The 25,032-nt window shown below is 36.3% G+C and overlaps 1 protein-coding gene across 2 annotated transcripts in view; it reads right to left on the bottom strand.

Annotated features, from left to right (window-relative positions):
* Positions 1-4,321: 4,321 nt before the first annotated feature.
* LOC124556506 (apolipophorins) overlaps positions 4,322-25,032 on the bottom strand; it is a 127,203-nt gene continuing 106,492 nt past the window's right edge. The window contains exons 43-55 of one of the 2 annotated variants that reach the window (XM_047130462.1): positions 23,354-23,494; positions 23,081-23,224; positions 19,800-19,962; positions 19,316-19,518; positions 18,323-18,556; positions 15,388-15,527; positions 11,165-11,334; positions 6,442-6,628; positions 6,023-6,338; positions 5,837-5,945; positions 5,586-5,710; positions 5,192-5,374; positions 4,322-5,050 (exon numbers count right to left, since the gene is read on the bottom strand). In XM_047130462.1, coding sequence (XP_046986418.1) covers positions 5,012-5,050; positions 5,192-5,374; positions 5,586-5,710; positions 5,837-5,945; positions 6,023-6,338; positions 6,442-6,628; positions 11,165-11,334; positions 15,388-15,527; positions 18,323-18,556; positions 19,316-19,518; positions 19,800-19,962; positions 23,081-23,224; positions 23,354-23,494 — 2,154 coding nt within the window. In that variant the 3' untranslated portion in view covers positions 4,322-5,011. The remainder of the gene's footprint in view (positions 5,051-5,191; positions 5,375-5,585; positions 5,711-5,836; positions 5,946-6,022; positions 6,339-6,441; positions 6,629-11,164; positions 11,335-15,387; positions 15,528-18,322; positions 18,557-19,315; positions 19,519-19,799; positions 19,963-23,080; positions 23,225-23,353; positions 23,495-25,032) is intronic. The other variant, XM_047130463.1, reaches the window with a different exon arrangement.

Raw genomic sequence — 25,032 nt, 5'->3', positions numbered from 1 at the left:
TCTCATTTGCCGAGACGATAGTTAGCATAGCCTTCAGCTACGTCATTTGCTACGACCTAGCAAGGCGCCATTATCTTTTGCTATTTATCTTGTGATGCATGTACCGTCAGACAGATGTTCACCAATTATGGATTAAAGTTAAGTACTCCAGAAGCTACGTACTTTTTTTTACTAGACTCAACTCCTTTAACTGTTCCAGACCTCACGCCAGCCTGCGTGAGCTTAAACGCATGCCTTTCGGCTATCTCATAGTGGCTTGGCTGTCTTGCCAAGTCACAACAGTTAGCATACAACCTAGCATAATGGGAGTGCAGGGAGTGTCCAGTACCACATTGAGTGTTATGTTGCCTGCCTTATTCATCACTGATGGTGCGAATCAGGACCCGGCACTGTCGTTGCCTGTCTGCTAGAAGGTGGTATGTCAACAGAGCTTCCGAAGTCACAGTCACAAGTGCAGGCTCATATCACCATCTCTTCGAAGTGGCAGCTCATGAGGGCTGTGGTCAGTACTTTGGTGCGGTTCACCAATGTACATCATTCAGGTGAAAACGGCATCCTAGGGCAGTCCCTCAACACTTGGTAATAAAAGTCCAGGGATTGCCTCCTCCAAGCTGCCAAGTCCCTGACATACAACATCATGGTCTGGCGAAGGGCAGGTTTTGCGCTGGACAGCCACCACGACATAGTAGATGGGTAAGCAGCATGGTGGCAGTGACACAAATCCCATGTCACCTTGATAAGCTGCTGACAGTCAGGTAGATGCCAGTAGGACCACATTTAACTTCCAAAGATCCCTTCCATGGTGCATCCTCTGGCAGTCGAGGGTGACAGTACAACGTATGCTACATGGTTGGAGAAAGTGACAGGTCAAATCTCAGCCAGTCGGGTTCCTCCCAGCAGCAAGCTCCAGATAGTGATCAAGGTGACTAAAGAATGTGCAGTGCAGTGCATGAAATCACGCAGTCTTCATGAACATGTTCCCACGTGTCTGCAAGGTGGAGACAGTGGATGGAAATTTTATGGTATTCCATTATCTCCTTTTTTACGCATATTCCAGCCATTCAGGAAATATAAAATGACTAGTTACACAGATAACTTAATATGTTACTAAACTCAGCAGCCCACTCTTTAATTAACTTTGTTGATATTTTATCAGAAGCAATAGAGTTTTCGGTTTTAAAGGTTTTATGGTGGAAATTATTTCTACAGGTGTAGTGAGGTTCATACTAAAATTACTAAAGTTATTTATACTGACTTGTATCAGATATATCCATGCAGCATCTACTGAACTTGGGAACCCCTTCTTTTCTGTAACAGTTATGAAACACTTGTCAAAAAGCTTTGCAACACTGGCCATACATGTTACCAACATATCATTTGCTCATAATGCTGTCTGCTCCTCTTCATAGCAGATTCTACCAGTCTCCTGGTTCACTACCTCCCATAGTGTCTTTATTTTGTCATCTGACATGATTATCTTTCCTTCGTAATACATTTGTTTTGATGTCCATAGTACTGTCTTAAATATTTTGCAGTATGTTTTGCAGTCAGCTATAGCATCAATATTAGAGCTCTTCCTGACTGACAGGTACAGTTTCCTTTTTGTTTTACAAGATTCTTTTATTCCTTGAGTAATGCATGGCTTTTTTGTGCTCTCCCTCTCTCTCTCTCTCTCTCTCTCTCTCTCTCTGTGTGTGTGTGTGTGTGTGTGTGTGTGTGTGTGTGTGTGTGTCAACTGCCATTGCAGGACAGTATTCTCTAAAAGACCATCTCTCATTCAAAGTTTATACCAAGTTTTCAAAATCAGAACTTATGATTGTTATGGATGGGGTTGGGGCAGGGAGTGAGGGAGGCATTGTAAATTCTTATAAATTAAGCACTGTTGGAGAGTGTCCTAAGATAATCAATTTTGGGTATACTGACTACTGATTATCCTCTTGAACTCAGATTTAGTAGATTTTAAAATGTAAGACAAAACACACCTTCAGCTGACTATATTTCCAAATTTATTTGATTTTTGCTAGCACTTTTGGTGTTACACTACACCATCTTCAGGTCCCTTGACTGATGTGTATTGTCTGCATCACAAGGCCAGAATCATGCTACAGTGGTTTGAGGAATAGGAAGATGAACTCATGTTGATGTCTTGGCCAACAAATTTGCCTAGTCTGACCCTGATGGCCAAACCACCTGCCTATGATTTACGGGACTTGGTTGTGACCTGTGCATAGACATCTGGTGCCACATGCCTCCAGAAACCTAACAAGGACTTGTAAAATTCATGCCTCGCAGAACTGTTGCTGTATTGGGTTCTACGAGTGGACCAAAATGCTATTAATGAGGTTGTTGTAATAGTGTTTTAGCTCAGGAATTATGTGTAACGAATAATGATCACTTAAATTTTGAAATGTTTAGTACAAAATTCATATGCTGTGAGCAAATAAAGCTTGTAGCTTTTTATTTCAATATAAATCCAGCAGATAATGTTGTGAATCAGTATTTTATCATATGACAGCTCATGCAAAATTACTTTAACACTTGTCTCTGACCTCATGTAGACGCTTTCTGCTTCAGTTTACTCGTTTTTTTACTTCTTTTCATCTGAACTTTATAAATTTGATGTTTCTTTTTACTTTCTCATTACATGAGATACTTTTGTCCACCATAGATGATAAAATGTGTATTTATTGACGCCTTCAGTGACATTCTCTTCTCTCTCTGCATTAGTTATTATTTCTATATTGTTCCCCTTAAACATACATTTCATTTTTTTCTCATTTTATCTAGAATAATTATGAATTCCTCTTTTCCTGTTTTAATTATTATGTCTCTACATAGCTTAAGTTACTAATTACTTGATACCAAATTTTACACTAGTTTCAACCTAAATTAGGCTGCTGTTTTCTTGTACAAATTAAAGTTAAACGATGATGGTATACATACTTTTCTGGCACCTTTTCATATAGCCCACACACAAATAAGGTGATACATGCACCAAGCAGCTCATTATTCAAACTTGCATTTTTCATGAGAATACACACAAAGATTCAAACCTACAGTTACCTTTTCTCATGATGTAGAAGTCTAAAAGGTGTGAGTAGTTAGAGTGGAATGACTAGATAAAAGGGGAAGGGCTAAGAAGGAGTGAAGAATAAGGAGGGGAGACACAGCATTTGGAGAGAAGGAAATAAATACTCAGCAGAGATAGCACCCAGAAGTGCAGAATGAGTGAATGGTATGTTGCACATGACAACGCAGGTGGTTGACTGGGCAGAGGAAGGAATAGCATAGGGAAAGGCTTCTAAGAAAATAGCATGCACAGTCAACATCTGTAGAGGTGAAGAGTAGGAAGATATCTACGTAGATACTATAAATATAACTAATGTGAGAGGGAGTAAGAAGCATGTAATTAATGACAGAAAGGAGGGTTTTTTTTTGGTGAGGGGGGGGGGGGGGAGGGGGGGGGGGAGCAGGAGAAATAATGAGAATGGATGCACAGGGAACTGGGCTGGAACACACACAGAGTAAGCTTGAGGGAAAGGACTAAGTGATGTGAAGGCTGAGTATTAGAATGTGCGTAATTTTTTCTAATTTATGAATAACTTGCAATCTGTCTTAAAATTTTGTTCTTTTCTTTGCTCATCATGGTACTGTCATTGTCCCAACCTCTTCCTTTCACTATTTTTCCCAATACTTCACAAACTGAAATTACATCTGTTAGATATTTGCTGCTTCTATCCCACATACCGGTAGTAATTTCTGAATTTTTAATAGTATGATTGTGTGTGTATCTATGTTTAAGATAAGGAAGAGAGCCAGTGAACATAGTTATGTGTAAATTGCTGAATGCATGTAACATATCATGTAAATTGTCAGCATGTTGCCAAATTTTCCATTGAGAACCTGTACTGTAATTGTAAAACTGATTTCATATCATAGTGAGTGGTCTGATCTACAGAACATGCAACTAACTCACTAACATCCACAACTTGTACTGTTTCTTCCTTGATGACCTTATTACTTAGATTTTATCCCTGCCTTGTTTTTCATATGGTCATTCTTCCTTGTAATATACATACATACAACTTTCATACCTTTTCTCATTCTCTTTCCTTCTCTCAATTTTTCTCATTTTTGTACTCTCCTATTTCTTCCATATTTTGTTATTTAAGCATATGTGATATCATATTTGGTATTGTAATTGACATTTGTATGTTTATTTGAATAATTTCTTTTAGTGTTCATGTCATTATTTAAAATTAAAATAGTGTTGTGTTAGTTTAGTTTTCCTGGAAGGAAGGGGGGAAAAATCACGGCAATATTATGAAATTACAAATTTATTTCTGTCACTCTTCATTCACAGGACACACTACATAATTTACAAACTCAGTGAATGGAAATCATTAATTAAATGGAATACAGAAGAGAAAGACTAATTTTATTCTGCAAATACTTTACAAAAAAAATGCTTTATGCAACTGCTTACACACTGTGAGGAACTATGAGCACAACTTCAAATTAAATAAATACAGGACATAGACAGCAAACTGTTTAAATAATCAAACACATGCAAATTATGTCAGAATTCTAACACACAATGCTACCATGACAGAAAGTGTAGTGACTTACTATTTTGCACAAATCATGAGAATGTGATTTATTTATTTAAAGGATGACAGTCATGTTGACAATAGTTAATGAAGTTTATGTAATGATATTCTTTGTGTTGCAGTCATACACTTTTTCTTATGAAAACACATTTCTGCTTATGATACTAGTTGTGTAAGATACTACTGTGACTCAGTAGAGTAGCAGTTTCAGAACCTGGGAGTATCCTGTCAACTAATGTGTGGTTGTCCATTTCAACGTGTCCATGAAATTGTGAACAAAAACTCCAGAGTCCTTTGCCTCATGCATGAGGCTTAGAATTGCGTTTTTCACTTTCATTCCATATTAAGAATTTTTTACAAACATTCAGTTCTCATACAACGCAATACTCAAGTCACACAAGTCATCCTTTAACACCCTTAGTTCCTTTGACTCCTTTAACCTGTTGAAAGAGACGTAGTCTTTACTGAGGTAAGAAATACTTTTAGTAATACCAAAGCAACTGCAAAGCACAGCTAAAATAGTCTTTACAAAAAGTTAAGGAAAAAAAATGTGTGCATCATCAGAACAAATTTATACTTACACTTAAGTGTTCTTTTTCTCTTGCACCTGTCACCGCACATACAGCTCTTGTATGAATACCTTCAAATGGTAGACACTTACAGTCCTGAGTGAGTTCAACATTAGTAAGTGAATCAGCAATGTGCTGAGCAACAAACTTCTTAGCCTGTTTCAGGTTATTCTTGTTGAAAACAGTGCCGCTTGTCTGAAATAAAAGTTTATTTATTATCAATTTTTCTCTATATTTAAATAATCCTTGTTATAACACATTGTGTGAACATTACATCCTATCATGCTGATGTTTATTCAAAGCATAGTGGGAGTAAGAAAATACAAACAAAAAGATAACTAAATATAACTTATTTAAAAGTTACAATTTTTTATTAAATATGTGAATTGGATAAAAAATCAATTACCGCTAATGCAATTTGGCTGCATGCTGTTTCTGGGATTTTCAATGCTGCCTTTGCACTGCCACTGACTTCTGTTACCTGTCGTTTCTTTCCTTCCTGATTATAGTATGCATGATTGGCATCAAAGCCTGAAAGAGTGAAACAGAAGCGTGTACAAATTTATGCAAATGTTATTATTAAAAGAAAATAATAATAATAATAAATCTCAAAAATTTAAATCAATTATTCAGTTAATCCATAATAGAGTTACTAACCCACAATGTGTTTATTTTGAACGTTATCAACATTTGTGACTAGATGGAGGACAATTCCAGGACTACCAATTGAATCCTTCAGTTTCAGTGCTTTCACTGGCAGCTGTAACTTTGAAATATAAGATGAGTATGCTTAATTTTTTAACTAAAAACAATAGGTCATGCAATTAATTAGAAATTACTTACATGTTTCAAAAGTGTTGTAGTTTCGCAGGATGTGTCCAGAACATAGATAATTGATTTTGCAGCACCTGGCCTAAATGGATAGTCCAAAATGGTCTCTGCAGTTGTGATGAAATGGAATGCTTGATCTGTAAATTCATCCAGCCAGTCTAAAGTATCAATGAAGCTTTCTAATGGAATTGGTCCAAGAACTTTCCGTTCACCAAACTCAATGTTCTTTTGTTTCCCATCATAACTAAATTTGCCACCAGCACTTGTGTAGAGGTGTGGATATTCTTGACCTGGTGCTCCATACCCAATTAATGAAATCCAGACATCGCTAAAACACAAATCATTGTGTTGTTAATTCACTCTAACTGTTGTAACTTAATTCAGAAAAAAATATTAAAATCCAATTCAGAAAAATTATTAATATCTCTAACCTGATTCCTCTGCTGCCCAATTCCTGTGTGAGTTGAGAGACTATGGGGCTCACAAAATCTTTCACAGTTTCAGCATTTCCAGTCACTTGTTCCAGTACAATAAGTATATCTGCCGACTTCTGAGGAACTTTGACAGAGAATGACTGCCCAATATCAATAGACGCATCTCCATTTACAGAACAGTGAACTGAATAACAAAATGAAAATTGATTATGCAAATATATTTGTAATACAACAGAATTTGAACATACCCCTCCCCTTCACACACACACACACACACACACACACACACACACACACAAAACCCATTAAGTAAAAGTATTCTCAAAAGTTGGAATTAATTGAAAATTCAATTAAATAATGCCTGTTTTGGTATACAAATGGAAAAGTACAGGGTATATGTAGAGTATTTTGCAGAATGTGTTAACAGTGATGACCCAACAATCCTGCAAGCACTGTTTCCTATGGAAAACATCTCTCTTATTCCAGATGCAAATCAGAGTGCAGGGGTCACATCCCACTCAGAATTCTCCCAGGATTGCAGTCACACATCACATATACAAAGGTATAAATTCTCATTCTAATTTAGGCATATGGAACTGATGACTAGTTCCAGCTATAATCAAGCTATGAGCTATTCCAAATAAAGGTTCTTACTTCACAGAAAAATACACACCAATAATATTTAATGAAAATTAAAACTGCTTATTACTCTGAGATTGAAATCCATATCTCTGAGTTTTACCCAGCCAATGACATGTCCATATGAATTTTATGGCCTAATTCAACATCTTAATTTCTCACATTCAATTTCTCTTATTACTCCAAATTTGATTGGTATCTCACATAACACATACTGATTGTCATACCAGGTACCATCTAGTTTCAATTTTCCACTATTGAGGGAAACTGGAAAATTTTATAGGAGACATATGTTGTACTCACATAAATACCATAATTTTCACATTAAGTTGCAGAGCATTGATTTTATAACTAGAAAAAGAATTCGGCACTAGAGTAGGTCACTTATCTGACACATCAAATTGTGTCCACTGTGCATTCTTTCCCTCCATTCTGCCTCACATTTCTGATCACATAGTTGCTTCATTAGTTTGTATTCACACTGCTCCCTGCATTTCACATATTTTTAGTTTTTGTTCCATTTTTTTCACTCACTCACAAGGCAGTCTCTTCTGTTCCAGACTCTGACACTCTCTCAGTATTGGAAACACAACCTATGAGTAAATGAAGTTAGATAAATGTATGACTTTTACTGTCTTCTGAGCCCATGACTTCATTTATGCTTGTTGAGTATGCTACACAACAAATCTTCACGTATAACAAAACCCCTGAAGCCAGTTTATGAAAAAAATGGTTTATTCATAACTATTTTTTTTCCCCCACAACATCAAATATTTATCTGGTGCCATTTTCCTGATGCTTGTATTGACATTACAGAAAAATTAACTACATTCATTGTATTTCAACAATAGTAATTGGAACAGTAGAGTGCAGTCTGTCTTCCTTAGCCGCACTGGCAAAAAACTGTTCTATGCCTTTTATAACTGCTTTTGTGTCGTTCCACCTTCTAGTAAACCTGAACATGAGATAGCATGAGAATTAATGGAATGACATTAACTTAAGTAACTTGATTCCATTAGTTTTGGCTGTATCCCAAACTCCTACCACTTTAGCTAAGATGTGGAGCAATTCATGTAGCAGTCTTTTACTGCAGAGATTCTTTATTATGAATGCTTCACCTGAAGTAGTCATCATACTCCCCACACATAGTCAGTAATATTACAGATATACACCGATGAGCCAAAACATTATGGCCACTGCCCACAATGAGGTTGTATGCTGCCTGTTGGTGCTGAGGGCACCTGACATGGTAAGAGAAGTACCGGGTGATCAAAAAGTCAGTATAAATTTGAAAACTGAATAAATCACTGAATAATGTAGATAGAGAGGTACAAATTGACACACATGCTTGGAATGACGTGGGGTTAAAGACAAAAGTTCAAAAAATGTCCGACAGATGGCGCTTCATCTGATCAGAATAGCAATAATTAGCATAACAAAGTAAGACAAAGCAAAGATGATGTTCTTTACAGGAAATCCTCAATATGTCCACCATCATTCCTCAACAATAGCTGTAGTCGAGGAATAATGTTGTGAACAGCACTGTAAAGCATGTCCGGAGTTATAGTGAGGCGTTGGTGTCGGATGTTGTCTTTCAGCATCCCTAGAGATGTCGGTCGATCTCGATACACTTGCGACTTCAGGTAGCCCCAAAGCCAATAATCCCACCGACTGAGGTCTGTGGACCTGGTAGGCCAAGCATGACGAAAGTGGTGGCTGAGCACACGATCATCACCAAACGACGTGCGCAAGAAAGCTTTCATGTGTTTAGCAACATGGGGTGGAGCGCCATCCTGCATAAACATCGTATGTTCCAGCAGGTGTTTATCAGCCAGGCTGGGGATGATGCGATTCTGTAACATATCGGCGTACCTCTCACCCGTCACGGTAGCAGTTACAAAACCAGAATTACACATTTCCTCAAAGAAAAAAGGCTTGATAACGGTAGATGTGGCAAATACAACCCATGCCATGACTTTCTCGTCGTGCAATGGAGATTCCACGACAGTTCTAGGATTTTCGGTAGCCCATATTTTGCAGTTGTGGGCGTTGACAGGCCCTCGGAGTGTGAAATGAGCTTTGTTGGTCCACAACACGTTACTCAACCAATCGTCATCTTCTGCCATCTTTTGAAACGCCCACACCGCAAATGCCCTTCGCTTCACTAAATCGCCAGGTAACAGTTCATGATGCCGATGGATTTTGTACAGATAGCATCGGAGGATATGCCTCAGTGCCAACCAAACAGTAGTGTATGGAATGCCGGAGTGATGTGTGACTGCACAGTCTCCATTTCTTCCTGAACTGTCTCAGCAGCATTACGCCTTGTGCTCGGTCGGCCACTATGGTGTCTATTGTCTAAACAACCCGTGGCTTCGAACTTCGAAATCATTCTCGGCACAGCTGCATTTGTCAATTGACCTTTACCCGTTCGAATCCCCTTCCTATGTTGATAGGATCATAATGCTGAACTAGCACATTCCCCATTCTGATAATACAGCTTCACTAAAAGCACCTTTTCAGGTAACGTCAACATGCTGGCGCATCTGATTCTCTCTCTCATTACAGCTCATTTAATACATGATTGTCATGCGCAGTCACTGACGTTTTGCTGTCCAGCACCATCTGTCGGACATTTTGTGAACTTTTTTTTCGTTCTAATAAAACCCCATGTATTCCAAGCATGTGTCAGTTTTTACCTCTCTATCTACATTATTCTGTGGTTTATTAAGTTTTCACATTTATACTGACTTTTTGATCACCCGGTATATTATCAGAGCAAAGATGAATGGGGAATCATTCTAGTGATAATAAGGGGTGCAAAACTGGACATCCCCCGACTTAGTGACTTTGACATAACCCAGATTGTTGTGGCCAGTATATGGAGCGAGCATCTCAGAAATGGCAAAGCAGGTTGCCTGTTCAAGTGCTACTGTCATGAGCATCTATAGAAAGTGGTTGAAGAATGCTGAAACCATGAGCAGGTGACAGGAATTTGGACATCCATATGTCACCAGAGAACATAGGGATCGGAGGGTTACCTGCTCCCTAAAACAGGATAGGCAGCGATCTGTCATAGATATGATGGCAGAGTACAATGCTGGCACAGGCACAAGGGTTCTGGAGCACACTGTTCAGTGCACAGTGTTGAATGTTGTCTTCTGCAGCACACTTATATGTTCCCATGCTGACCCAAAAACATTGGCAATTATGATTACAGAGGGCACAGTCTCTTTGAGATTGGTCCACAGATCATTGGAATCATGTCACCTGGTCGGATGAATCCCACTTATGGCTAAACAAGGTTGATGGTAATGACCATCCAGGCGAACGGTTGCTCAGAACATGCAGTATGCCATGCATGAAAGCATGTGGGGGTGGTATTATGTTGTTGGCGAATATTCACCTGGGCTTCCATGGGACCTGTGGTAGTATTTGAAGGCACCATGACAGCTGTGGACTACATGAACATTATTAGGGTCCACCTGCATCCCATTATCCTTTAGGTCTTCCGCACCAGCAATGGCATCTTCCAGTAGGAGAATTGTCTGTGTTACAAAACCAGAGTCATGCTGCAATGGATTGATGAGCATGATAGTGATATCTCACTCATGTCTTGGCCATCAAATTTGGCTTATCTGAATCCAATGAAACCCAACTGGGACACTATCGAATGCCAGCTCCCCACCCGCAAACCAGCCACTTGTAAATTGCATGACGTGTGTGACCTGAGCATAGGCATCTCGTGCCAAAAACCTCTGGAAACCATTGAGTACTTGCCATATCCATGGCACGCAGAATATCTGCTGAATTGCATTCCACAGGTTGACCAACATGCTCTTAAGTAAGTTGTCATAATGTTTTGGCTCATCAGTGTATTACCATTGATGTCACTTGTTAATTCTGTCATGGTATTGATGCAAACCTAACTATCACTGCAAATTACTAACTACAACTAATCACAGTAGGAGGTAAGTAAAGGGAAGCTTGGCAGAGTGCACTCATCCAGTCATAAATATTAACAACAGAGTGCCTTAGAAACAAATTAAATTAGTGTTATGATATTATATTTAAAACTTACCACAGTGTGTTGGCACTGGTACAACCACATTTTCAACACTGCAAGCTTTTACATATGCGGCTGCCGTCCTACAAGCAGCTAATCCCTTTTCTTCATTTGTATTTGCCTCATGTGCAATGTGATTGCAAGCTTCCAGATAAGGAGCTGGATCCACGAAGAGAAAGCATGGGCTGTAATAAATCAAAAAGATAGTGTTCATGTAATACAATACTCAGAAATTTGAGATGGAATTACAACGCTGGAATGAGTAGAAGAAAAACATAAGTTTTAAAGCTAAACTAAAATTTTCAGCTTCTTGTTTATGTGGCTATTGACTGCTCAACTTCTCCTTTCTATGTTAGGCAGTTCTCACTTCATTTGGTGAATGACTGAATCAGAAAGATACTGTTAACCTAGGGCCTAGTCCAACAATGGAAAATCCCTGTTGGAAAAAACAGTACAATAATAGAAAATCCTAGTTGGAAAAAACAATGGAGTGCATAAAAGAAGGTGGATATTGAAATATGAAGAATGGCAGCATTAATGGCACATGTTTGTTTAAGCCACAGGAGGGCATCACAGATATAATAAAAAACTTGAATTAGCCGATGCAGAAAATTACGGCACAGTGCTAACTATCCCATGAGGCCCTACTTACAAAGTTTCAAGACCCAGCATTTCATGAGGGTTCTAGGAATATACCATATCTCCAACATATCACTCACATAGGGGTCACAATGACAAAGTTAGCCTAATCTCAGTGCTCACGAAGGCATTTAGGCAATTCCTTCTCATTCTCCATTTTGTAACAGAACAAGATAAAGCCTTAATAAGTGGCACAGTTGGAATTACTCTTTGCTATGAAGTTTACAGTGGTTTGCAAAGTACAGATGCAGATGAAGAAACACTGTTGATGTACCAGTAACATGCATTTACTCCATACATAAGTTAATGAGCATAAAACATATGCAAAGAGCTAAAAATATGTAAGATAAATTATCTAATGTCATGTAAAGTAACAACACACAAAGAAATTCCAGGAGCATCATCATCATAATAATAATCAGTGCTGTCAGATAACAGCCTTCTATAGAATTTTCGACATATTACTGTCAACTATGTTGCTCCTCTATGTTTCCTAACATCATCTACCCATTTTCCATTACATCACTGTCTCATTCCTTTCTCTATTTCATGGAATCCCACAAAGAACATCCTTGGTCCGCCTACCCCCTATTTGCCTAGCTATGTCCAACCCATTTCCATTCTGTTTTCATTAGAGTCATAATTATGTCTTCTGCTCTGTTCCTGACCAATTTGTTTGTTTTCCTGTGCCCCCTAGTAATTCCCAATATTAATCTCTTGACTGATTTTTTAGCAGTTATCAGATTTTGAATGATTTTTTGATCAAAAATTCATGTCTCACTTGTATCAGCCGAAACTGGTAGCATAAACCAATTGCGAGCTTACCTTTCCAGACACATCAGCTTTTTTAAATCTCATTCAAACTGTCAGAAGCACTACAGTCCATATTTAATCTTCTGTTTATTTATTTTGCTGTTCATCCAGTCAGTCTTCAATTGCCCTAAATCTATTAGTCTTGTCCCTCCTTCACATTAAAATCTCCTATTATCATCTTGTAGTGGGTTTTACTTTCACTTATTAGCTTTCAAAGTTTTTATAGACGTCATCTACTTTGCCAGCTGAATATGAGCATTCTGGTACATAAACGTGAATGATATCAGTGGAATATCTTTTCTGGCTTTAAAACCAGTTTTGCTATAATTTCTCACATTTTTCAATATCTGTAATATTATTTTTATTTTCTGTTTTAAATAAAGTACACCTATGCTCTGTTTCTCTGAAGCAAAGCACATGATTTGATTTCATTCCATTCATTCTCTGTTTTATTACTGCACTTACAATAATCCCACTACATCTCATTTCATCTTAGCTCCCCTTCTAATTCTACCAACCTCTATTCTTGTTACAAGGTTATGCAATACACTGCCCCTAAATAAAAATGGTATAATCAGTTTGTTTCTTGACTGACTGATTTTTTTATTCATGCTGTTTTATCATACAGCACACATTGTACAACTGATACTGGACAGGGCAAAATGATGATACAGTTATATTTAGCATCAGAAAAAAAGAAGTGAGAGTAAGTAGGTAGATATTCCCACAATCTAAGTTTATCAGTTACTGTTTAAAGACAAATCACAATAAGGCTACAGTAATACAAAGTTTCACCAAAATAAGAAGGTAAATTAAAATTACACACATATTCTTACTATATAATTGTTTAAGTAACATTTATTTTTACACATTTATAAATTATTTCACATATCCAAGATTTGTATAGCAGGGCACTGGTGCCAAAGTAGTTGGACATGGCCCATGGTGTCACAGCAAATTGCAAGTGACTGCAGGGCCTTTGACAACCCTCCCCATTGTACACTAACCTGCCAGGGCCTGCAGAGTTTTGCAAGACCTATGTAGACTGCTAAACAACAGCAGAGCTGTGCTCACAGCACTCTCAGTCCAGATCTGACTGGTGCTAAATATCTGAGATTCGAATGAACAAAACCAGTACTGACCACATGCTAGCAAATTCCTATAGACCACAGTCAACATTTTCCTTTGGCAGTCAGTCATTGTGTCACCCGTAATAAATTTGGTCAGGAAGACTGCAGACTTGGCTCACCATAAGTGGGGCAGTGCCCGTTTGTGAGAAGCTGTTCATATTTGTTCTTAAAGGAATTCATCAAGATTGTTACTTTGTGAGCATTTGGATTGGTCTTTAGGAGCTACCCTGATTAGTTCCCTACACAGTTACGTACCCATTATTCATAGTTACTGAAAAAGTTATATTACGGATAAGTGAAAACAGATATAAAACTGTTCACAGGCAACATTTATCTGCTGAATGATGTTGACATACAACTGAAAGATATGGTGGCCTGTAAGATATTCTCAATATTCATACTCTGGTGGGCTATGGAAGTAGTTCAAATTAATGGAAAATACCTAGTATAGTTAAGACAGGGGCCAAAAACAAGTGACATCAATCAGTGACAACTGATACAGTTTTGTGAGTATTGACAGAAATGAGTTCAGCATTGATTGTATATAGATGTTTCAGTTACTTGGCATTACTACATTTACAATTACAACTGATAGGCAATTTTATGACTGCAGCTTGTGTATCTCAAGATCTATGGAACTTATGCCATTTATTTGTCATCATAGAAGAAAGCACTCACACTTAACTAGATCACTTGTAAACTGACATTGAATCACTGATAGTTATTTCTGTTCACAGATGAGACAGTGATTCTCATTATGCTTTAGCTAGGGGAGGAATGGGGTATACTACATTCATCTAGTTTCAGCAAAATGAATTGAAATAGACATTTAGTTATGCCTGTTTCATATGATCTCCTGTTTGGAGTATTTTTGATTGATACCATGACAGCTCATAAACACATAACCGAGTTCATGAATTGTTGTATTAATGGCTTTCATAAGAAAGCCACTACATCACTGATGGTTTTTATCAGAAGACACTTAGGAATATCTGTCTCTTTCCACTGCAATTATAGAGAAAAAATTTCTTTTTGACAGAGTCCCATCATTGAACTTGTCAACTTGGGCATGTCATGAGTAGATGTGTCTATCTGTTGCTTTATTCTAACATTTGTGCAATAAGTCAAATACAAATTGTATAGATGACTCTAAAGAGTTGATGTTGTTCCTGTCACAAATGATGGTGCAGAACATGTTCCCCATGTCTGATGGATAGCTGCCACAAATAATGGTTTGTGCTCTTGTTCCAACAGACATGCATGGGTTTCAAATTTAAGATATCTATAAATATTAATTCACATTCTCACTATCAGGAACCGTATATGCTGTTTCGTATTTTCTAATGAGCCAGATACTAGTGATGAAAATCTTTTTCCTTGTATCAAAACTAAAAACAAATTTGGAGCACATATGTCACTGTACTGTTACAATTTAGAACCCCCCATAACAAAAGCTTCTCAGATAAATTTTTCTGTTTAGTATCAGTGACTTTTTTTAGTCTTTTTCTGTTGAACATAATTCAGTACCTGTAACTGAATATTTTAAAAGACTTCTCTTACGTCCTGCAGCAGTTGTTACAAGAGGCCACCACTTACATTAGTCAGCCCATTAAGTATTTTTTATTAAACATTGCAAGTTGTAAAAGATTTACATACCTCAAAAGACTGGCCTTTGAAAACACCTCCTCACATTCTTCAATTTTAATGTTATGTTCATGATGATCAACACCTTCTACATCAGCACACTTAGTATTGACTTTCCATGCATTTCCAAATTCATTTGCTTGTTTAGCGACCTGAAAAAGGGTTTACTGAATTTAAAAGATAATATTTCAAAGTAACATATTCCGAAGCACATTTATATATATTTTTGCATTGTTACAACCAATAAGGCTAGAGCTAATTGCATAAATTTATTTTCATTTAGATTGAAATAATATATAAATTGTATAGGAAGGATAAAAAAAAAGAAATATACAAGAAATTTTAAGTGCTGTATTTTCCAAATTGTCACCTGCGAGCAGAAGGGAGATCATTTCATTTGTTCATGTATAAAATTGGTGCTTTCCTTTTAGACATCCAAAATCAGTAAATGATAAAGTTTTGTTGTATCATATCTAAGACCACAAGTAAAAAATGGGACTGTCAAAATATTTTTTTCGGTGGAGTATGTTTCAGAGAAGATGAATTCTGATATGTTTTCTTATAAATTTTTTACAATTTCTTATAAAGTGACTACAAATCACATCTTCAGTTTTTTTTTCAAGATTTTTGAGAGCACAGTGAACTAAGACAGGTCAGTTATTTGTTGATTACTATTTTTGTAGACTTTGTGTCAATATGAAATATTTGAAATCATCAAGAATAAACCAGAGGCATTGATTAAACTGAAAGACAGTCAAAAACAACAGGAGATCCATTATTCGCAAATCATCTTAGATCTTTAGACAATATATTGATATTAATTTATTTTATCCTTCAGAGAACCAGATCCAAATTTTCTGGTGAATGTCAGCATATGTAGTTGCAATTGTCAAAGCTTGTTTAGAAGTACTGAAATATGTATGTACACACACACTGAGTCATCATCAAGTTTTGCATGCAGCAGTGGAGAAGCAAACAGCATTTTTTGACAAATTATAGATAGCAGGTGCCAAGAGGGCTGAGCATTTGGCATTGACTGCATGATGTTGCAAAGGTGCTGCAGTGAGAGAATATCAATATTTATAGAAGCATGGGGAATCAATGAACTGTTTCCATAACTGTGGAATGCAGGAAGGACTAATAGTTGATGTGACAACTGAGTTTGATAATTTGTTCGCACCAACAGATGCAGCACTGGAGAACTGCTGTCTACCCAACACAACAATGGTCACTCTGACACGAGCTCTAGCATAACAATGTACCACAAATGCATGACAGTTATTCCCGCAGATGGTTGTATCACCTAAAACTAATGGAAGTTCAGTAGTAAAACAGTTTGTCCAGTTGCAATGACTACATAAATTGGATAGTTCATAACTGGAAAAAATCTGTTGCATAATAGTTACAATCCACTCCACTCTGCTGTGTCTTTAGCAACACTACAAATTTATTGTATTGTTGCCCTTGCATACAACTGATAATGTTACTATTTTTTTAATAGGACTATCACCTTATAAGATGAGAAATCACCTAGGCATCATCATACTCATTGTGTAGGGTAGTCCGATCAATTTGGCATAGATTTTTGTAATCCTGGGTGTCTGCTACATTCATCATATCTGAGTCCTATTGAGTAACTGTGATTGCCTGGAATAACAACTTGAATCAGTTAATACTGCTATCACTTTGATATTCAACAGGAAACTGTGCCATCTCCATGGTCTTGTTATCCCAGGTCTGAACTTGGTAATCACCTCATATTTTTCTGGGGTGTAAAAGTCTGGAATGGCTGCACTCAGTCTTGAGACATGAGAAACTGTGCAATAAAATATGTAGCAAAATTTATGTGCCAGCCCCTGAAGAGGTATCAAATAATAAGGTTTGCAATTGCTGGAAGACAGATGACATTTTTATTTTGACCAAGAATGCTGTACTGCATGCAACACGGTTGGCAACAGCATACCACTGATACTGACATATGATTATAACAGTGGCATGTCACATTCAAATATGTAGGTGATCACAAAACAATGATCATATGGGCTATTTACTCTCAAATATCCTACTCTCAAATACTGAAACAATAAGGTGAAAAGATATTTCATATTCAATTAAAAATTCAGCATTTTGTAAAATGGACAGAAAATCTCCCCAGCAGGTTGAAATATATGAGAGATAATCCTGAAAGTAATTTGTCTTGATGAATCCTGGCAACAATGCAATTTGACTGACATTTTGTATATACATCAGAAAAAGGTAGTTTTTTGGCTAAGAGTATAAATCATTTCACTTTCTTGTAAGTTGTTTATTAGTAGTGACAGATGCTGAAGATTTACAGAACTAAAATTGCAAACATTTGTTAAATCATGATTGACAAATCTGTAAAGAGTATGTGTAAGAGGCAATGAGTGAGGCAATGCTTCATAAATAGGTGTGAATGATAATTTCTGGGTTTGAAAATACTTATAATGAAGAACAAAATGGGTGCTAATCAGAAGTGAGTGAGGAACTGCTGACAATCATTGATTATGTTATTAGGAAAATATAAGTTTTTCTTGTCCTTCCATAATGGCAACAAAGTGAAAGAAACTGTCAACAGCTGGTTATCATCTCTCACAGCAAATTTCCATAAGGAGCATATAAAAAAGTGGTTTTATTGTGTGCTACTATGAGTGGCTCAGAATTGGAGGCAACTGTGAAAATCATGGTAGGAGATAAGAAATATTTGGATGCGCAATAAAAAATATTCTTTTGTCTACTAAATCCTCTCCAAAGAGAAACATTTTGCTGTTCTGAAATATAAGTGCTGAATGTTTTGACAAGCTTCAAATCAGAATAAAAAATGTAGTAAACAAGTAAATACAAAATTTGTTTATGAATCTTAATTCCACTTGACAAACGGAACTCAAAGAAATACAATATTGTTACCATTTATATTTTATCTTACTTGTCCATCTGGTTTGGTGAAGTCATCCCATGGTTCATTATTAATTGTTCCAAGTAATCCTCTTGTCTTTCCAAAATAGAATCCATTTATTTCAAATGTACAAAGTTCAATACTTGTTTCACAGGTAACTTTCACACCAGCTTTGTTTTGAATACCGACTCTGTTATATTCTCTCCAAGCATGGAAATCTCCTTCATCTGCAGGGTATTCTGTAGGTCTTCCATTAACCAATAACTGTAAAAAAATCAGCAGTAAGTGATGCTCCTGAAAGTATTTTCTATGTGTTTATCAAAAAGCAACTGCATTTTTACAAATACCAAGACTTTAAAAAAAAAATAAAAAAAAATAAATAACGGTAGTGGGTTATTTATGTCCTCTGCCTGAGCAGAAGTCAGATGTAACACTGTTTACACTTCTGATTAGTATATTTTATGTCTGTCTTTCTCTTTTTACCACTTTTGTAGTCAAAGGTTAGCACTGCTGCCTTTGCTGCAGAAGGACAGGGGTTCAAATCAGTACCTCCTCAGAATTTTTTCTAAGGCAGGGAGGTCTGGAATAGGGTCCACAGGGCCTCATAAGGCCAATTGAGGAGCTGCTTGCATAAAGAAGCAGCAGCATCAGCACAATTCACCTGGCAATAACGACTGGAGAGACTAGCGACATGCTGATCACTTGTCCCACAATCACAGATCACCCATCAGACTGCCTTGTACGCAGCAGTTGGCCAGGTCTAAGACTAATCTATGAGTTGTGTTAACATTGTTTATGTTAATTTCTCATTTTTATTTATTTTTTGTTAATAATTGATTACCATGGCATATGATTTGTCATCATGTAATGCCCAGTTTAAAAGAATTCTAATTGATAATATATAAAGTTAACCTTGATACACCATAGAGACATGAATGATTATTAATAGCAGTATAACTTAAAGTATAAAGTATGTAAAACATGCAGAATACTTGAGCAACATTATTAAATGGCTTTGCTTACCGACTTATCTGATGCCAACTCATATGTTGTTGCATGATCACTAACAATAATCGATTTGAGTGATCCACCTTCAATATTAGCAATTATCGTGAAGTTTCCATCCTGTGCATCTTGGGCCAAAATGTATGAACATATTCCTTTGAATGTTAGATGCCGATGATCAAATGTGAAGAAGTGATGCGAATTCAGTAGAATAGCTGTTGCTGCAAAATAAAATGAATAACATGAAAGTGGTTATCATCAAAATTAAAAGGTAAATTGTAAAGAAACTGACACCCCACATTAATGAATGTTATAGTTGTTGGAGGATATGAGCTACCTAAACCGGTGAACAAGCTTCTTTTCTTTTCATTTTCTAATGAAAAATCTTAAAGTGCCAAATTTGTCATGTACAGACAGTCAGTATCATAACCTTGTAACTCCCTCAGATATTTCATCAAACATAACAAAATAGAAATGGTGCTACAAACAGTGTTTCTCTTACCATCATATGGTGGTATCAGTTTATCAATATCTAATGAAGGTCTGTAAGAAGCAATGAGTTCACTTAAACATGGCACTCCATTTGAAACAAGGTAGATAAATGGACTGAAACGAACTGAAAATACTCTTGGTAACTGTATGAAAGATGGCAGTGCTGCTGGAATCTGAAAGAAATAAACATACAGTTCTTAAACAGTTTCAATATTTGTTACATGTGTTATTATTGAGGTTTAATCTATCAGACATTAAAATAAGATTTCTATTTGAGGACACAAAAAATTATCTACAAAATACTGCTTGACATTTATTTATTTATTATTGATTTATGAGGGTGGTTTGAAAAGTCCTCAGAATCACCATGAGAGATCAGTGCTAGCAACAAGTTGTTCACGTGATATTCATCGGACTGTTGCCTGTGAACATGTGCCATGTCAGTGCTCTTGGAAGAGAGCTGTGGCATTGATGTGGCTCCTTTGTTCTTCCCGCGTAGTGATTTGCAAAGATGGAAAAAAATCAAGATTTGAGCAGTGATTAAGTACTTCACAATGAAAGGTATGAAAGCAAAGGACATTCATGCCGCTTTCCAGAATACACTCAGGGACTCTGCTCCTCTATATTCAACTGTTGCCAAGTGAACAAATGAATCTGAATTTGGTCAGGAGAGCTTACATGATGATCCGCGCAGTAATCGGCCAAGATGGGTCACTACTCCAGAAATCATTGCAAAAGCACACAAAATGGTCATGGAGGATCGCTGATTGAAAATGTGTGAAATTGCTCACGTTTGCAAGATGTCCTCTGAAAGGGTATATGACATTTTAACTGAGGAATTAGAAATGAAAAAATTATCTGCAAGATGAGTGCCATGATTCATGACATGCTCCCGCACACATGCTGTCGCCATGGCGAAATTACACAAACTAAGGTATGAAGTGTTGCCACACGCGCCTTATTCACCTGATATGGGTCTGTCAGACTTCCATCTCTTCCAAAAACAGAAAATTTTTCTTGGTGGATGACGATTCACTTCAAACGAAGAATTGATAGCTGGAGTTGACAACTATTTTGCAGGGCAGGAGGAAACTCAGTTTTGAGGTGGGATCAAGGCACTGGAACATTGTAGGACCAAGTGTATTAATATACAAGGAACCTACATTGAAAAATAAAAAAAATCAGTGATGTACCTTTTTTCTATTCTGTTCCGAGAACTTTTTAAACCACCCTTGTACATATTTTACCCACGATTCAAAAATTTTTTGAGCTCATTTTTTGTGAACCTATTGTCGGGAATGTTACAATTATGTCAGGAAAAAAGGTTTCAGTGTTCAAAAAGATTAATCCTGAAGCCATTTATAATGCAGTGGAGAGGATAGTGAAATTAGCAAAATAACAATCATGTGAACTGATGAAGGAAAAAGAAGAGACACAGTAACGGGACAGAATTTGTGCTGAGGGAGACACAATTTTGAAGATAAAACATATCAAGAACAATGAAATGTAATATGGGAAATGGAAAATGAGAGTTGAGAGAAAGAAGCTTCTGAAGGTGTAACAAATCAAATTAGTGGGATTATGAGGACATAAAATGAATTTAAGATGTTGCAGTGACATCTATCATAATCATAATCATCATCATCATCATCATATGGGACAAAAACTTATCACTAGGACATGATGACATCACTTATAAGTAAGTAGAGAGTGGGAAGCTTCTTACATAGGTAGACTATGGAAACTACTGACTGGAAGGCAGTGGTATACCCACTGTTATGCCAACGAAACAGGAATGATGATGATTTCACCAGTGCCATGTTTTAGAATCTCCATATCTTTTGCCAGCATTTGTTGCCAGTTTAGCTGGCCTCTCTGTATCCAGTGCCCAATTCCATGAAATGCCCAGTATGTAATCTTCGGTTCCTTTTAAGGTTGTTGCTTCTTTTATCGTGAAATTCCAGTAAGAAACAATCTGAGACAGAGACTGAGTTTCTTGGAACCTGATTTTGTTACAAATTTCCAAGCTGTGTTGTACATTGCAAACTTATCTAGTTCTGACTGTTCTAAGTGGCAATCAAGAAGTTTTTTGTGTAAGGTCCATCATGAAAAACTACAAAGTTGCATACTAATCTGAACTTCCAAATATTATACTAATTAGAACTTTGAAATATTAAGATGACATATATTTCAACCATCCTTCTGGCAGTGTCTGGAAGACAGGACATGGGATGGGTTTTCTTGAAGTGATTCCATCTAAAATCATTTATAATGTTGATAATTATTTCCTGGTGGTCTTCTTAGATATTACACATAAAGGTTTTATAGAGTAGTCATAAAGGCAAACCCATAATATGGCAAAGAGTCTAATTAGATATCTTCAACTGTAGCTCCCAACTGCTTTATTCTTGAATTAAATGCTCAGAATGTGGAAAATGTATTCAAACTGCAAAAACGAGCCATCAGAATAAAAAGGGTCCACTGCATTGAGCTGTTCAAAAAATGGGGTATTCAGACATTTCCAAGTGAATATGTATTCCAAACTGGAGTTTTTTATATATAAATTGAGCAATATGCACCAAACAGCTCCATACATGATCATCAAACTGGATATTAGTGATTGAGTGTACCTAGATAGAATGAATTGAGCAAAAACCCAAACCACTATTTTTTTCCAAGGGGTCAAGGTATAAAAAATGTCAAAAGAGATGAAGAACATTAAGGAACTCTTTAAATTTAAAACATATCTTAAAGAATATTTACGAAAAAATAGTTTTTACTTCATGCAACATAAAATTATTATACATAAATAAGCAGGTTGCCCAATTACAAAGTAGACAAAGAGGATGGAGTATGCTTGTAAGCAACACAATACATTGTAGTTTAATCCATGCAATACAAAACCAAGGTGTCTTATCGGAGGAGTCTTATGACTCATTTCTCTTGTTTGAAGCAGGCTCTTGTGCCTTACATAATGCAGTGAGAAAAGGTGTATGTATATATCTGCATTATGAATTACATATACCCTGTTTTTTCAACTACGTACCTCTATTATAAATGATATGTGTGCATTTGTGCATGCGTGCGCACATACGTGCATGTGTGTGTGCGTGTGTGTGTGTGTGTGTGTGTGTGTGTGTGTGTGTGTGTGTGTGTGTGTGTGTGTAATGATGACAAAGCAATTTGCCTATGGATGAATGAGTAAATAAAGAGAAAAAATTAAAAAATGTTAATAGGACTTGTTTTCTTAGTTTATGTAGCAGTTGTAAATGCTCACGAGAATATACTTACATTGAAGTCATACAGATCCTTTGTATGTTCACCACCAGTAATTTCACTGACTACAAAATCAACTAGGGATTCTACCGCATCAACAGCCTTCTCAAAAATTACTTTTAGCTCCTTCTCTGTATCTGCATCTTTGTTTGTTGAAACCTGTAGATCACATTATACATGATTACAATTAAATTAATAGGTTTCTGATTGCAATATTTTAGGTTCAAAATTAAATAAATTGCAACCAATATGTTCCTTATGTAGCTTAAGAAAGAAATGTAAAATTACCTTTTCAATATATTTTTCGATGGCTTCCAGGAGATCATGAATTTCAGATGTTAGTGTTGATTGTTTAAGTTCACTCACAATATCTTGCACAAATACAAGTAGTTCTTGAGGTACAACTAGATTCTGAAGTTGTTCCAGTGTCTGCAAGATAGATCAAGTTTCATATTGAATTAATTTGTTACGACATTGAAGTTAAATGAGTATTCAAAATTTTTGCAGACTGCATGAAAGAGCTACATTCAATATTAAGTACTGCATGATTAACAATTAATAAAAAGAAAGAATTAGCACAAAATAACTGAATAGCACGCAGCCTTATTGTAGATCAGATTACACTATTTTATCATATTGTTCTACTTTTTGGATTGTTCTTCAAAATTTGGTACATACATCGACATACTAACAAGATTATTAAAAAAATACTGCCACACAGATTCTTTTCCATATAAACATTAATATCCTGACAACAAAGTATAAGGGTTGATAAAAGTCAATGAAGAGTCGATGATTTCTGTCAGACAAGCATTTGCAGCAGGCAGCTGCAGCCTTCCTCATGCAGCAGAACATTGTATTTTACCAAATGGGTTTCTTCAAACTGGTGCATCAGAGACATGGTTGCCTCAATGGTCACACTGATTTTTCCTGAGCAGTATACTGATTCTGGAGTGTACAGTCTTCAAACGGAAACTTTTTGATCACCCTTTATAGCTATAAAATTTATTGCACTATTGACGAAACCTTATCCCTTATGAATCAATATATCAGACTTCAATTTATGTACTTCTCTTATTATACTGAACCTTTATACCATATTTATTTTTATTTATTTATTTACACATCTAGTTCCAGAGGACCAAATTGAGGAGCAAATCTCCAAGATCATGGAACATGTCAGTACATGACATTACAACATAAAAGTATTAACAGATGAAATAAAATGTTTATGAACCCAAACAAGTCAAGCCAAAAGTTTAAGTCTGTTTATGATGTGACTTACAATAAAAGCTTTTGTGCTTAAGATCATGCTTTTTCAATGCCATAAACACAAGTATGCCAGTTACTCAGTAGAAATTTATAGAAACTTCTTAACTCACACCTCAACAGAAGTAAATAATAAATGCAACAATGTCCAAGGTCTATGTATAAATGTGAATTGATTGACTGAATTTTTACTAAGACTGTTTATTTAAGATCCCACTAATATCACTATTTTGTGCCACATCTCTTCTTTATTTGCACTGTCTATACTGCCAAGAGGACAACACATGGTTCGTACTTAGCTCAGTTAATAAAAATTATTTTTTAACTTTATTACAAAGCTTTTTTTCCCTCCATGTTATTCAAATAGAAAACGCTAATACCATTTGCAAAAATAAAACAAAAAGGAAATGGCATAACTATCAATGATATCCCTAAAATACACTGAAATAAATCACAATTTTTTCAGAGATAATCCTTTACTTCCCTCTGCTATATAATGCATAAATGAAGTATAATATGATGATATGAGTGGTCTGTAATTTATACATCTATGATGCACAATTTGCAAGGACATTTCAGCATTAGTTATATAACTTATAAATAGGTAAAGCAACTATAAATGATGTACCAAAGCATGGTGTGTGATCACTGTAATGGTCAAAATGGTTATCCAACTATGTGACATGTACTGGTATGAA

Source organism: Schistocerca americana, chromosome X, assembly GCF_021461395.2.
Source record: "Schistocerca americana isolate TAMUIC-IGC-003095 chromosome X, iqSchAmer2.1, whole genome shotgun sequence".
Taxonomy (NCBI): domain Eukaryota; kingdom Metazoa; phylum Arthropoda; class Insecta; order Orthoptera; family Acrididae; genus Schistocerca; species Schistocerca americana.
This window is presented reverse-complemented; position numbering and strand designations above follow the sequence as displayed.